The sequence below is a fragment of the Molossus molossus genome, unplaced genomic scaffold (genome assembly GCF_014108415.1).
Source record: "Molossus molossus isolate mMolMol1 unplaced genomic scaffold, mMolMol1.p scaffold_m16_p_5, whole genome shotgun sequence".
Lineage (NCBI taxonomy): Eukaryota > Metazoa > Chordata > Mammalia > Chiroptera > Molossidae > Molossus > Molossus molossus.
This window is the reverse complement of record NW_023425388.1, coordinates 72,256,973-72,271,671: the sequence shown is the minus strand read 5'-3', so window position 1 is coordinate 72,271,671 and position 14,699 is coordinate 72,256,973. Positions and strand designations below refer to the sequence as shown.

The window sequence follows — 14,699 nt, the reverse complement described above, 5'->3', positions numbered from 1 at the left end:
CCAGGAAGAGAAGTCTCCATAACTTCTGGCTATAAAAACCAGTGGGAATTGAGGTTGAGGGAGGTTGCTGGAGTCTCAGGCAGCTCCTCTTAAAGGACTTACTCAGACTTGCTACCTTCAGGTTTCAGCATGGGGGAGGCAGCTTGAAAGGCACCAGAGACGTATGGGCAATAACTGAGTTGTTTGGCATGGGGGCAAGAGCTGGAGAGGCAACTTTCTCCCAGACAGATGTGATGGTGGAGGCCATTGTTTCTTTGGTGAGCCCTTTCCCCACAGAGCCTGTGGACGGCCACCATGTCTGAGACTCCAGCAACCTGGTTCACACTGTTTGCTCCTGGTGGTTCTGTGAGACCCTGCCCCACCCAATTTTCAGGCCCACCCAAGCTGTTTCCAGTGGCTCTACCAAAGGAATGGCCTATCTTGGCTCCTGTTTCAGAATTTCCTAAATTCTTTCAAACAAGCAGCATCTGGCCCCAGTGATCTCCATACCTCTCGCTAAGTGACCCCAGACCTGGCACTAGGAGCAGTCAGCCTTAGTTCACAACTTGGTTTTGCCTGGGCTCCTCCAAACCCAGCACAAGAAGCAGCAGTCTACAGATCACTTTGTAACTTATGCTGGGTGGCCCTGGGAAGAACACAGGCAGTGGCTGACCTTGCCCCAGAGCCAACACATCCAGTGGACAACTTCAAACCATGCCAAATCACTACCACCTAACCACTTTCACAAGCACATACTCAAGGAGTGGATTCAGTGGGTACCAGAGCCCTGCTGAAGTAAGTCTTGCTTTATGTGGTGGGCCCCTACACAGCTGGTCCTCCAAGGTAGTCAGAGGTCAGTGGTCAGTGGTCACAGCCAGTCCTTGCAGCTGATCAGACTGAGTAAATCTCTCCCGTTGATGTGCCAACAGCAATCAAGACTCAATTACAACAGAATGGTGTACAGTCCACACAAGGGGTGCACCTCAAGGGCACAGCTGAGGTGATCAGGGAAGCTGTGCCACTGGATACTGCAGGACACTGACTATAATAGGCTACCCTAGGAATCCCAGGAGACATAGCAAATCTACCCAACACATAGAAACAAACACAGGGAAGCAGCCAAAATGAGGAGACAAAGAAACATGCCCCAAATGAAAGAACAGAACAAAACTCCAGGAAAAAAAACTAAACAAAACAGAGATAAGCAATCTAACAGATACAGAGTTCAAAACACTGGTAATAAGGATGCTCTAGGAACTTAGTGAGGGCCTCAAAAGCATAAAAAAGGACCAATCACAAATTAAGGCTGCATAGTCAGAAATGAAAAAGGCATTAACTGAAATCAAGAATAATTTACAGGGAATCAATATTAGAATAGGTAAAGCCAAAAAAATGAACCATCAATTTGGAATATAAGGAAGCAAAAACACCTAATCAAAACAGCGAAAATGAAAAAAGAATCCAAGAAAATGAGTATACTGTAAGGAGTCTCTGGGACAACTTCAAGCATACCGACCTTTGCATCATGGGGATGCCAGAAGAAGAAGAGACAGAGCAAGAAATTGAAAACCTATTTGAAAAAATAATGACAGAAAACTTTCCTAACTTGGTGAAGAAAACAGACATACAAGTCCAGGGAGTACAGAGAGTCCCAAATAAGATGAACCCCAAGAGGCCCAAACCAAAACACATCATAATCAAAACGCCAAAGGTTAAAGACAAAGAGAGAATCTCAAAAGCAGCAAAAGAAAAGCAGTTAGTTTACCTACAAAGGAGCTCCCATAAGACTGTCAGCCGATTTCTCAAAAGAAACTGTGCAGTCCAGAAGGGAGTGGCAAGAAATATTCAAAATGATGAAAAGCAAAAACATACAACCAAGATTACTTTATCCTGCAAAGCTTTCACTTAGAATCAATGCACATAAAAAGAGTTTCCCAGACAAGAAAAAGTGAAAGGAGTTCATCACCACTAAACCAGTATTTTATGAAATGTTGAAAGGTCTTCTTGAAGGGGAAGAACAAAAATATGAACAAAAAGCCCTGGTTGGTCTGGCTTAGCGGTTAAAGTGTGGGTCCAAGGACCAATGAGTCACGGGTTTGATTCCTGGTGGGGGCACATACTTCGATTGTGGCTTGTCCCCAGCCCTGGTCAGGGTCGTGCGGTAGGCAACCAGTCGATGCAGTTCTATCACATCAATGTTTCTCTCTCTGTCTTTCTCTCCCTCCCTCCCACTCTATCTGATGATTAAAAATATATATATGAACAATAAAATGGCAATAAATACATATCTATCAACAACTGAATCTACAAAAAAATTAAGCAGAACAGACTCATATACAAAACTTTTTGATGGTTGTGAGATGGGAGAGGAGTTGGGGGAATGGTTGAAAAAGGTGAAGGGATTAAGAAGTACAAATTGGTTGTTAGATTGACAAACTTCAAAGGGAAGCAGGGGAGATTCCAAAATGGCGGCAGAGTGAATGGAAGCTTCACAGACCATCTCCCAGAACCAAACTGGAATTACAACTATAACACAGACAAATGGACGGGAAAAACCAACAGAAAAGCAGCTTGCGAGGACCATATAACCAGGGACACTGACTCCATCCTGGTAGGCTTGTGAAGGTGCGAGGCGAGGACTGGGAGCCCACGATAAGCAGCTCAGCAGCGGCCTTAGCTAGGAGCGGCGCCCTCGGGTTACACTGCCAAGCGGGTCCACAGCGCAGAGCCGGGACAGAGGCTAAAAAAGCCACAGCCACTCACCTTGGGCTCCGGCAGAGGGAGGGCAGACTGGACTTGGGCTGTGTTGGGACACGCAGAATTTGGACAGCACTCAGAGCTTTCTGCCACACAGGGCTGTGGCCATATTGCTCCTTCTCAGGGCTCTGGGGAGAGGCAGCAGCCCCTCCCTCAGAGATCCAACCCCACCCTGTAGGCCATTGGCGTGCTAATTGAAGCCCATTAACAACCAGTATCTACCCCACCCTCATGATATCCCCTTATGCTGAGCACCTGAGGGAGTTTTTCAATCAACTGACAACCAAAAACCCATCAAGTAACCTCAACTGCTAGCCTCCAGGCAAAAAGCTAGAGGATAATATACCTTTCCTGGGCTAGCAACCTTAACCAAGAAAGTAAGACTTGACAGTAGTGTTTAACGGGGGTCCTCCCTCGTTCATCTAAACCCAGGAGAGGGAGCCACAAATAGCAGAACACCAATACCCACAGGGAACACTTAACAGGCTCCAAAGGCCACTGTGATAGCCAAAATGGTGAAACACAGAAACAGAAGCCAAATGAAAAAGCAAGAGACATCCACCAAAGATGAGATCAATGTGGAGCAGTTAGGCATGTTAACAGAGCTAGAATTCAGAGCCATGATCTTGAGGAAGCTCAACAGCATGAGTAAGGACATAGAGACTCTGAAAATAAGCCAATTGGAAATTAAAAACCATCAAGAAGAGATAAAAAAACGACATATCAAAAATGAAAAACACATTCTAAGGTTTAAAAAGCAGAGTAGAGGAAGCTGAGGACCAGATCAGTGAATTAGAAGACAGGGTAGAAAAAATCAACCAATCAGAAAACCAAAAGGAAAAAACAATTAAAAAACAGGAAGACAGCTTAAGAGAACTGTAGGACAACTGGAAAAGTAATAATATTCGCATCATAGGAGTCCCCGAAGAAGAAGAAAACGAGCAAGGGATAAAGAATATATTCAAAAAAATAATGACAGAAAACTTCCCTAATTTGGTGAAGGAACAAGGCATTAGAGTTCAAGAAGCACAGAGTCCCAAGTAAGAAGAACCCAAACAGGCCCACACCAAGACACATAGTAATTAAAATGCCAAAAATAAAAGACAAAGAGAGAATCCTAAAAGCAGCAAGAGAGAAGCAACAGGTTACCTACAAAGGAACCCCAATAAGGTTTTCAGCTGACTTCTCACAAGAAACACTACAGGCCAGAAGGGAATGGCATGAAGTAATCAAGGTCATAAAAAACAAGGATCTGAATCCAAGAGAACTCTACCCAGCAAGGCTATCATTCAAAATAGGTCAAATAAAGAGCTTCCCAGACAAAAAAAAAAAAAAAGGCTAAGGGAATACATTAGCACTAAACCAGCACTGCAAGAAATGTTAAAAGGACTGCTGTGATTAGCAGGCGAAATGGGAAAAAAAATAGAACCACACTAAACAAAAATGGCAATAAATAAGTACATATCGATAATCACCTTAAATGTAAATGGATTGAATGCTCCCATAAAAAGACACAGAGTAGCTGATTGGATAAGAAAGCATGACTCATATATATGTTGTTTACAAGAGACCCACCTCACAACAAAAGACTCACATAGGTTGAAAGTGAAGGGATGGAAAAAAATTTTCCAAGCAAATGAAAAGCAATAAAAAGTTGTAGTAGCAATACTCGTATCTGATAAAATAGATTTCAAAATGAAGGCCATAACTAGAGACAAAGAAGGCCACTACATAATATTGAAAGGATCCATTCAACAGGAAGATATAACCTTGATAAACATATATGCACCCAATATATGAACACCAAAATATATTAAAAATCTTCTGGAGGACTTCCAAGGAGAAATCAACAGCAATACAATCATAGCAGGGGACTTCAACACCCCGTTGACACCACTGGCTAGATCCTCTAGACAAAAAATTAGCAAGAAAACAGAGACACTAAATGAAGCACTAGACCAAATGGATTTAATAGAGTCTACAGAGAATTACACCCCAAAACTACAGAATACACATTCTTCTCAAGTGCACATGGGACATTCTTAAAGATAGACCACATGATAGGACACAAACTAAATCTGTACAAGTTCAAGAAGATTGAAATCATATCAAGCATCTTCTCAGATCACAATGGCATGAAACTAGAAATCAATTGCAACAAGAACATGCAAAGACATTTCAACACATGGAGGCTAAATAACATGTGATTAAACAATGAATGGGTTACCGAGGAGATCAAGGAAGAAATTAAAAACTTCCTGGAAACCAATGAAAATGAACACACACAACACAAAATCTATGGGATGCAGCAAAAGCAGTCCTGAGAGGGAAGTTCATAGAACTACAGGCCTACCTCAAGAAACAAGAAATATTTCTAATTGACTGTCTAACCTCACAACTTAAAGAATTAGAAAGCAAACAAAAAGAAAACCCCAGAGCAAGTAGAAGGAAGGAAATAATAAAGATCAGAGCAGAAATAAATTACATAGAGACCAAAAAAACAATTCAAAGATCAATGAAACAAAGAGCTGGTTTTTCGAAAAGATAAACAAGATTGATGGACCCTTAGCTAGACTCACCAAGAAACAAAGAGAGAGAATTCAAATACACAAAATCAGAAATGAAAGAGGAGAAGTAACAACCAACACCACGGAAATACAAAAGATCGTTAACAACTACTATGAACAACTATATGGCAACAAATTCGACAATCTAAGCAAAATGGACAAATTTCTAGAAACACACAGTTTCCCAAAACTGGACCGGGAAGAGAGAAAAAACTTGAACAGACCAATAACAACTAAGGAAATTGAAGAGGTAATCAAGACTCTCCCAGCAAACAAAAGCCCAGGCCCAGATGGCTTCACGGGGGAGTTTTACCGAACATTCAAAAAAGAACTAACACCCATTCTCCTCAAACTATTTCAAAAAATTCAAGAAGAAGAAAGACTTCCAAACACATTCTATGAGGCCAGCATAATTCTAATTTCAAAACCAGAAAAAGACACTACAAAGAAAGAAAACTACAGATCAGTATCCCTGATGAACATAGACGCCAAAATCCTGAACAAAATACTAGCAAATCGGATCCAGCAATACATCAAAAAAATTATTCACCATGACCAAGGGGGATTCATTCCAGGGATGCTAGGCTGGTACAATATTCGCAAATCAATAAATGTGATATACCACATAAACAAAATGAAGAATAAAAACCACTTACAGCCAACATCATACTCAATGGGCAGAAACTAAAAACATTTCCATTAAGAACAGGAACAAGACAGGGATGTCCACTTTTGCCACTCTTATTCAACATAGTACTAGAAGTCTTAGCCACAGCAATCAGACATGAGGAAAAAATAAAAGGGATCCAAATTGGAAAGGAGGAAGTGAAACTGTCATTATTTGCAGATGACATGATATTGTACATAGAAAACCCTAAAGAGTCCATCAAATATCTACTAGACTTAATAAATGAATTTGGCAAAGTAGCAGGGTACAAAATTAACGTCAAGAAATTGACGGCATTCTTATACATGATGAACTCACAGAAAGAGAAACCGAAATAACAATCCCATTTATCATCGCAGCAAAAAAAATTAAGATACCTAGGAATAATCTTAACCAAAGAAGTAAAGGACCTATTTGCAGAAAACTACAGGACATTGAAAAAAGAAATAGAGGAAGATATAAAAAAGTGGAAGCACATACCTTGTTCATGGATTGGAAGAATTAACATCATTAAAATGTCCATACTACCCAAAGCAATCTATAGATTCGATGCAATCCCCATCAAAATATCAATGACATATTTCACAGAACTAGAACAAATACTTCAAAAGTTCATATGGAACCAAAAAAGTCCCCGAATAGCCACAACAATTTTGAAAAAGAAGGACAAAGTAAGAGGGATCACAATACCAGATATCAGGTTATACTACAAAGCGACTGTAATAAAAACAGCCTGGTACTGGCACAAGAACAGGCATATAGACCAGTGGAACAGAACTGAAAACCCAGAAATGGACCCAAGGCAATATGCTCAATTAATATTTGACAAAGGCGGCAAGAGCATACAGTGGAGTAAAGACAGCCTCTTTAATAAATGGTGTTGGGAAAATTGGACATGCAAGAAAATGAAACTAGACCATCAACTTACACCATACACAAGAATAAACTCAAAATGGATAAAAGATTTAAATGTGACCCGAGAATCCATAAAAATTCTAGAAGAAAATGTGGGCAACAAAATTTTGGACATCATACAGAGCAGAATTTTTACTGATACATCACCTAAGGCAACAGAAACAAAGTAAAATATGAACACGTGGCACTACATCAAACTAAAAAGCTTCTGCGCAGTAAAAGAACCAATAATCAAAATGGAAAGGCAACCCACTGTATGGGAGAACATCATTGCCAATGATATATCAGATAAGGGGTTAATTTCCAATATATAGAGAATGCTCATACAACTCAACAAAAAGAAGACAAAGAACCCAATTAAAAAATGGGCAGAGGAGCTGAATAGACACCTCTCAAACGGGACATACAAGTGGCCAAGAGACATATGAAGAAATGCTCAACATCACTAATCATCAGAGAGATGCAAATTAAAACAACAATGAGGTATCACCTCACACCTGTCAGAATGGCCGCCATCAACAAATCATCAAACAACAAGTGTTGGCGAGGGTGAGAAAAGAGGACTCTAATACACTGCTGGTGGGAATGCAGACTGGTGCAGCCACTATGGAAAACAATATGGTGTTACCTCAAAAAATTAAAAATTGAACTTCTTTTGGACCCAGTGATCTCGCTTCTAGGAATATACCCTAAGAAGCCTGAAACACCAATCAGGAAGAATATATGTACCCCCATGTTCATAGCAGCACTATTTACAATAGCTAAGATCTGGAAACAGCCCAAGTGTCCATCAGTAGACGAATGGATAAAAAAGCAGTGATACATATACATAATGGAGTACTATGCAGCTGTAAAAAAGAAAGATCTCTTATCCTTTGAGATGACATGGAGGGACCTGGAAAGTATTATCCTAAGTGAAATAAGCCAAGCAGAAAAAGACAAATACCACATGATCTCACTTATATACAGAATATAATGAACATAACAGTCTGAGGAATACGGTAGACCCAGAAACATGGAAGTAGGGCACAGACTGACATCCGTCAGAAGACGGGGTGGGGGTGGGTGGGAAGAGATAAACAACAGAACTTATATGCATGTATACATAACCAATAGACATGAACAACAAAGGACTGGGCAGGGGTGGGGTGGGGAGGGGAGTGCCAATGGGGTGAAAAAGGAGAAACATCTGTAACAAAAAAATAAATAAATAAATTTTTTTAAAAAAGGGAAGCGGGGAGGGGGAGCAGGAAGAGATAAACCAAAGACCTTATATGTATGTATGCATAATCAATGGGCACAGACAATAGTTGGGGAAGGCAGGAGGGGGCAGGAGCAGAGAAAAGGGGGTCAATAGGGGGAAAAGGAGGGACATCTGTAATACTTTCAACAATAATGATAAGTTTGAAAAAGGGGTGAAAAACACCTCATGGCTACTACAGTGATACAAACATCTCTGACTCAAAGGCCTATCATAGGCCTATCTCTATCTCTATTTTTGTGACTATTAGGAAGCTTTTCAGTTAATAAACTGACTTCCGAAACTTTGGAATTATTACCACTGGTCATATCTGGAACAATCTGAACACCAAAACAATTAAGGAGAATAATGAATTATAAATCATTGGGAAAAATATAAATTCATGAATCCATATTGATAAAGGGACAAAGGGAGGAGGGAGAGAGGAACAACCTAAATACCTGCAGATATACATCCAACGAATTCAACAAAGTTACTAAAACAGGCACACATTAGGGAAAGAAGTTATTAGCAAATACTGACAGTGTTACGGAGGGTTTTTGTCTATAGCACAATACCCAAAGCTGACATGAATATGGAGGGAGAACTGAAATGGAAGAGTCATCGTTTTGCATAGATCAGGTTAAGAATCATCAATGGATTCTAAAACTAGGAGGAAAATCTGATGAGGGTTAAGATATTTGCATGGCCTTAAAGTGTGTTCCCACACATTGCTTAGTAGTTGTAAGGGGGAAAATAGTAACCATACAGCGAAGAAATCAGACAACGACTGACTGGGTGATCAAAATTAATATAAGCATTGTGTGCCCCCAGATGTGGCACTCTGAGAAACACACAATATCACATACAGCATTCCTGCCAGAAATGCATATTTTGAATATAATCATAAGGAATAATTAAACTCAAAATGACAATCATTCTATTAAAATGTGTCGTAAAAGACAAAGAAAGGCTGTAAACATGTTCCAGATTGAAGGAAACTAAGGAGATATGACAACCAAAGACAATACCTGATCTTAGACTGGATCTCTTACTAGAAGAAAAATATGCTATAAAGGACATTTTTGAGTCAACTGACAAAATTGTAATACAGACAGTGGATTAGATAAGAGTATTATATCACTGTTAAATTTGCTGAATTTGACAACTATACTGTGGTTATGTAAGATAATATCTTTATTCTTTGGAAATATGTAGGCATAAAAGTTCATGACATGTAACTTTCTTTCAAACAGTTCAGAAAAAATTTATATAAATACAAAGAGAGACCGAGACTGATAAAGCAAATGGAATATGCTGACAATAAGTGAATCCATACAAGTGCTCTATTCTTATTCTTACAATGTCTCTGTAAATTTGAATTTATTTTCAAATAAAAAGTTAAAAACAAAAACTACAGTCTATAGGCAAATATTATACCTAAAAGTATATACATTACTTATCAGCTTGATTAATTTGTCAGATGACAAGCACTAACATTTAACAAGTACCTGCTCTGTGCCAAACCCTCTAAGCAAATGATCTTGTCTAATAACCCACTACAATGGGTACTCATAGTATCACCATTCAATTGTTACAGAAATTGAGGCATAGAGAGATGAAGCAATTTGACCAAGAATTCAGTCAATGAAGGAGCTGGGATTTGAACCCAAGCAGGCTGGTAGAAATGGGTCTGGAGTGGTCAGAGCATGTGAGGGAGGGCCGTTCTGTTTGAGGAGACCAGACCAAATGTCTGGCAGGCCAGCGTGGATTCAACTGAAAAAAAGTTCCAACAAGCTTCCAGTTTTGACTCGGATGAATTTCGATGTCATGGAAAAAGAGGTCAGCCTCTTCTTCTCTTAGGAGGACTGTCTCTACTCCTGATGTTTTAGATTTTAGGAAATAGGATTTCATCTCTTTAGTTAGTTACCATGCATAGTCAACACACAAACAAACAAAAAATTAAGTTGATAGCTGGATATCAAACTCTCTGCAGTTGTTATTCAACCTACTGAAGCGAGCACAGTTTTTCCAAGGTGTGGTATGAGGCTCTGTTGAAACCTCTGGCTGCCAGATAGATTATTTTGCTACGGTCAATTGCATGAGTAGATTCTTTCCAAATATAGACAAACTGAGAATAGAAATCTGAAGACATAAGAATTATTTGGCATTCTAAATAGGGGAATAGACTGAGGGAACTAAGTTCTTCTTTCATTGAACTAAGCAGAAATAACAAAGTTTCTACAAAACCAAATGAAACTAGTCCTGGAGCATAAAGCTCAGTGAGCCCCCTGTACCTTATTATTAATAATACATGTGAGGTTTTTAGTACCAGCTGTGAGATTAGGATGAAGACAATGGTAAGAGACATGTCCCTGGCCCTCAGGAAACTAAGAATCCAGAATGTCTTTATGCTGTATTGGCTTGAACACATGACTAAGCACCGTGCCCCTCCCATCTTTTTCCCAGACCCAATCTATTCAACAAGTATTTATGGAGCCCCCACAATGAATGTGCAGGCTCTGGTCCAAGTACTGCATGCATAGTCTCTTATTTGTTCCTCTCAACCACCCTTCCAGACACTGAGTTTAAACTGCTCGATTCTGGGTGCTCACCTTTCTCTCAACGCTTGTATTGCCACAAAAATGCTGCATAAAAATCAGCCATAAAAAGTTCAGTGGCATACATCGATAAATATTAAAGTTTGCTCACAAATCTATGAGTCAGTTGCACTGGGCTCAGAGATCTCAGCTGGATGTGGTCATAGAGTGCAACCAGCTGGCAGGTCATCTAGGAGCTGGCTCTTCTAGACTGCCCTCAGCTGCACTTGGTCTCTCACCCTCCCGCAGGCTGGCCCTGGTCGATTGTATCTCCAAGAGAGCTAACAGGAGAGTGCAAGGCTTCCTTAAGATGTAGGTTCAGAAGTGGCACGGAATTACTTCCCCCTCATTCCATGGGTCAATAGAAGGCATGAGGCCAGTCTAGATTCAAGAAGTGAAGATACAGATTCCACTTTTGACTGATGGAGCTGGATACAAGCTGAGGTGTAGCCATTTTTCAATCAGTCTAGCATTGTTCTCATTTACTATTTTTTCCTTTGCTCACTAGCTACTGCCTGCCTCACCCTAGCTTTGTAAATCATTGAACTCCTCTAATGAAAATTTTTATCAGCTCCAAACCCTGGGCAAGGGTGGGTAAAGCCTGCTAATACAAACGCACAATCCAAACACATCATTTATGAGGCCATATAATTGCTTGTCAGTTAATATCACTAAAATTGTTTTTAAAGGGGACTTCACTAGAGCTTCATTTGCCAGCTATAAAAGGCCAAATTTAACTGCTCTCCTTAATGATATGCCTTTTTCAGTTGACAAATATTTATTTATCATTTCCTATGTGCTAGGGCCTGTCCTGGAGTGAAGGATACAGTGGTGAACAAGACAATCTAGAGCCTTGCTCTAATAGAGCTTACATGGTACAGAGGACAAACATATAAGCAAGCAAGCAAGTAAAGACGCTGGTGAGATAGAGAATAACTGGATTGGGTGAAGCTGCTTTAGATTTTATTTGTTTAGCAAGGAAGATCTCTCATGCCCAGGTTGTGGGCTCAATCCCTGGTTGGGGTGCATGCAGGAGGCAGCCGATCAATGTTTTACTCTCACATCGATGTTTCTCTCGCTCTCTCTCCTTTTCTTTTCTCTCTAAAAATCAATTAAAAAAGAGATCAAAAAGGTTGAAAATTACTGAAATAAGTGTATGGCCTTCACACACATTAAACAAACTTCTCTCTGCCCAGCTGGTGTGGCTTAATGGTTGAGTGTCGACCCATGCACCAAGAGGTCACTGGTTCGATTCCCAGTCAGGGTACATGCCCAGGTTATGGGCCAAATCCACAGTGGGGGGTATGCAGGAGGCGGCCAATTGATGTTCTCTCTCATTGATGTTTCTATCTCTCTCTGTCTCTCTTCCTCTCTCTCTAAAATCAATAAAGAAAAAAAAGTTTTTTAAACTTCTGTATAATAGAAAAAAAAAAAACACATATAGTATAATTTCATTTATACAAAATGTCCAGAATAGGCAAATGTAGAGACAGAAAGTAGATTAGTGGTTGCTAGGGGCTGGGAGGAAGGGGAAGAGGGACTACTTATAGGTTTGAGATTTCCTTGGAAGATGATAAAAATGTTCTGGAATTAGATAATAGCGATGGTTGCACAGCTTTGTGAACATACTAAAACTCATTGAATTGTATATATTAAAGGGTATATGAAATTTATGGTATGTGAGTTATATGAAAATAAATGAATCTGAAAATAAATTAATGAATTGATGTAAGTATGTATGTGCCTGGGGTAGAACTGCTGGATCATATGGTAACTCTACGTTTACCTTTCTGAGGAACTGCCAAACTGTTTTCCTAATTGGCTACACCGTTTTACAATCCTACTAGCAATGTATCATTGTCCTAATTTCTCCACATCCAAAGGCCAATTTTTAAGAGATTCTAGCAAACAAATCTGCAATAAAGTCTATAGAGGACAAATGTAAAGTGCTGAGATTTTCGCTGCCTTAGGAGCATGTATATGTGCCCTTTTTTGCAGGTTTCAGAGAAAATCCACTGATGGGAGCTTCGGTTCCAGTGATGGTAAGAAATTCCCGGTTTCAAATCCAATTGATGCCGTGTATACGGTAACACTCCCGTTTGGTACTTCTTTTTTCTCTCTGCCTTTTGTGATGTCCAAACCCTCCCTTGATTCCTAATCCACAGAGGAGTCTAATCTGCAGTCTTTCTACAGAAAATGGAGTTCAGTGAGAACCAATTTTTATAGTTCTTAATTACTGAGATATGGAACTCACAATGAAAATGTTTGTTTAGCGTGTCCCTTATAATTATCCACAGCCCAGGTGTCAGCCATTCATCCTTTTCAAATGTTTAATCTTTTCTAGGATATAAATTGTTTATACCTATCTTATCCCAAAGTTGATTTGAGAACAATATTAAAAATGTATTGTTAATACAGAGTTTACTTTTCCCAAGTTGAGATAAAGGCTTTTTTGTTCAAGTATCTAGAAAATGGAAATATTTGAGACTAGCAAATATCATAAAAAGTATAATAACTTTGAGAAATCCAGAGTAATTGATTATTCAACCATTGTAATATGCCCTTTTCTCCACTCTGAGAATTTGAACAAAAGAAATCAATTGCCTGATCTTTTTTTTTTTTTTTTTATCCTCACGCGAGGATATTTTCCATTTTTTTGTACAGATAGAGTGGGAGGGAGAGAGAGAGAGAAACATCAATGTGAAGGGACACATCGAGTGGCTGCCACCCGCACAACCAACCAGGGCCGGGGACAAACTGCAACCGAGGTACGTGCCCTTAGGGGGAACCGAACCCGGGTCTCTCAGGACCGCAGGCCGACGCTCTAACCGCTGAGCCAAACCGGCCAGGGCTGCCTGATCTTTTTATCAACACTTTTTAAAAAGTCTGGCAAGTGTGGCTCAGTGGTTGAGCGTTGAACCATGCATCAAGAGGTCACCAGTTCGATTCCCCGTCAGGTCACATGCCGGGTTGCAGGCTTGATCCCCAATAGGGGGCATGCCAGAGGCAGCCGATCCATGGTTCTCTCTCACATTGATGTTTCTCTCTCTCCTTTCATCCCTCTCTCAAAAGGAAAATCAATACAAATATTTTTAAAACAAAAAACTTTTTAAAAAAATCAAATATCTTTATTTTTTCAATTGCGATATGTAACATTGTATAAGTTTCAGGTATACAACACAATGATTCAATATTTGTATGTTGCATAAAATGATCACCACAATAAGTTTAGTTCGTACTCATTACCACACATACACATTTTTTTTCTTGTGGTGAGAACTTTTAAGATCTACTCTCCTAGAAACTTTTCAATATACAATACAATATTATTAACTATAGCCACCATGCTGTACATTAGTTGCATTCTCAGGACTTACTTATTGTATAACTGGAAGTTTGTACCTTTCGTATATGTCCTCATTTATAAAAAGCCTAAATCAACATGATTTACACTGTACTCATAAGCTGTTTGGCAGAGAGTAATCATTTGGAAAAGGAATGATGAAGTGAGACTTGATTTTTAAGATGCAAGCAGCAGATGTTTAGTTTTGCATTTTCAATACTTAAATGAATCCATGGAATCTTAGAAAGACACAAACTGAGCCCCTCAACACCCAGGCAGGAACTTTCTTCCCGCAGCTTCTCCTGACTTCCTTTGACTTTTGTCTCCCCTGCTGTCAGCATGTCTGTTTCCAGCCACCCAGGCAGTGTTTTTTGATAACATTCAACAGCTAATATAAAAGGACACCTGCTCTACTGTCATTAAAATGCTAACTACTACTTTTCCTTTTATTCATAAAATGTTTAAGTAAATTTGTCTTCTCTGTGGATTTCACCTTTTCCTCTCCAGTGCTCCCCAGATTTTGCTTTTATTTTAGGCAAAATGTTGAACTTAGAAGCCTGACTGGTTAGATCCTTTTGAGTGCTCTGTAAATGATTACTCTGTTATTTTTATTGTATGAGGGAAGTCTTTT

General features: G+C 39.6%; 1 protein-coding gene across 1 annotated transcript in view; it reads left to right on the top strand.

Moving 5' to 3' along the window:
• The window catches only part of SIDT1 (SID1 transmembrane family member 1), a 98,523-nt gene that overhangs the window by 51,558 nt on the left and 32,266 nt on the right, over nucleotides 1-14,699 (top strand). Inside the window, exon 10 of the mRNA XM_036243864.1 lies at nucleotides 12,724-12,767. Coding sequence (XP_036099757.1) covers nucleotides 12,724-12,767 — 44 coding nt within the window. The remainder of the gene's footprint in view (nucleotides 1-12,723; nucleotides 12,768-14,699) is intronic.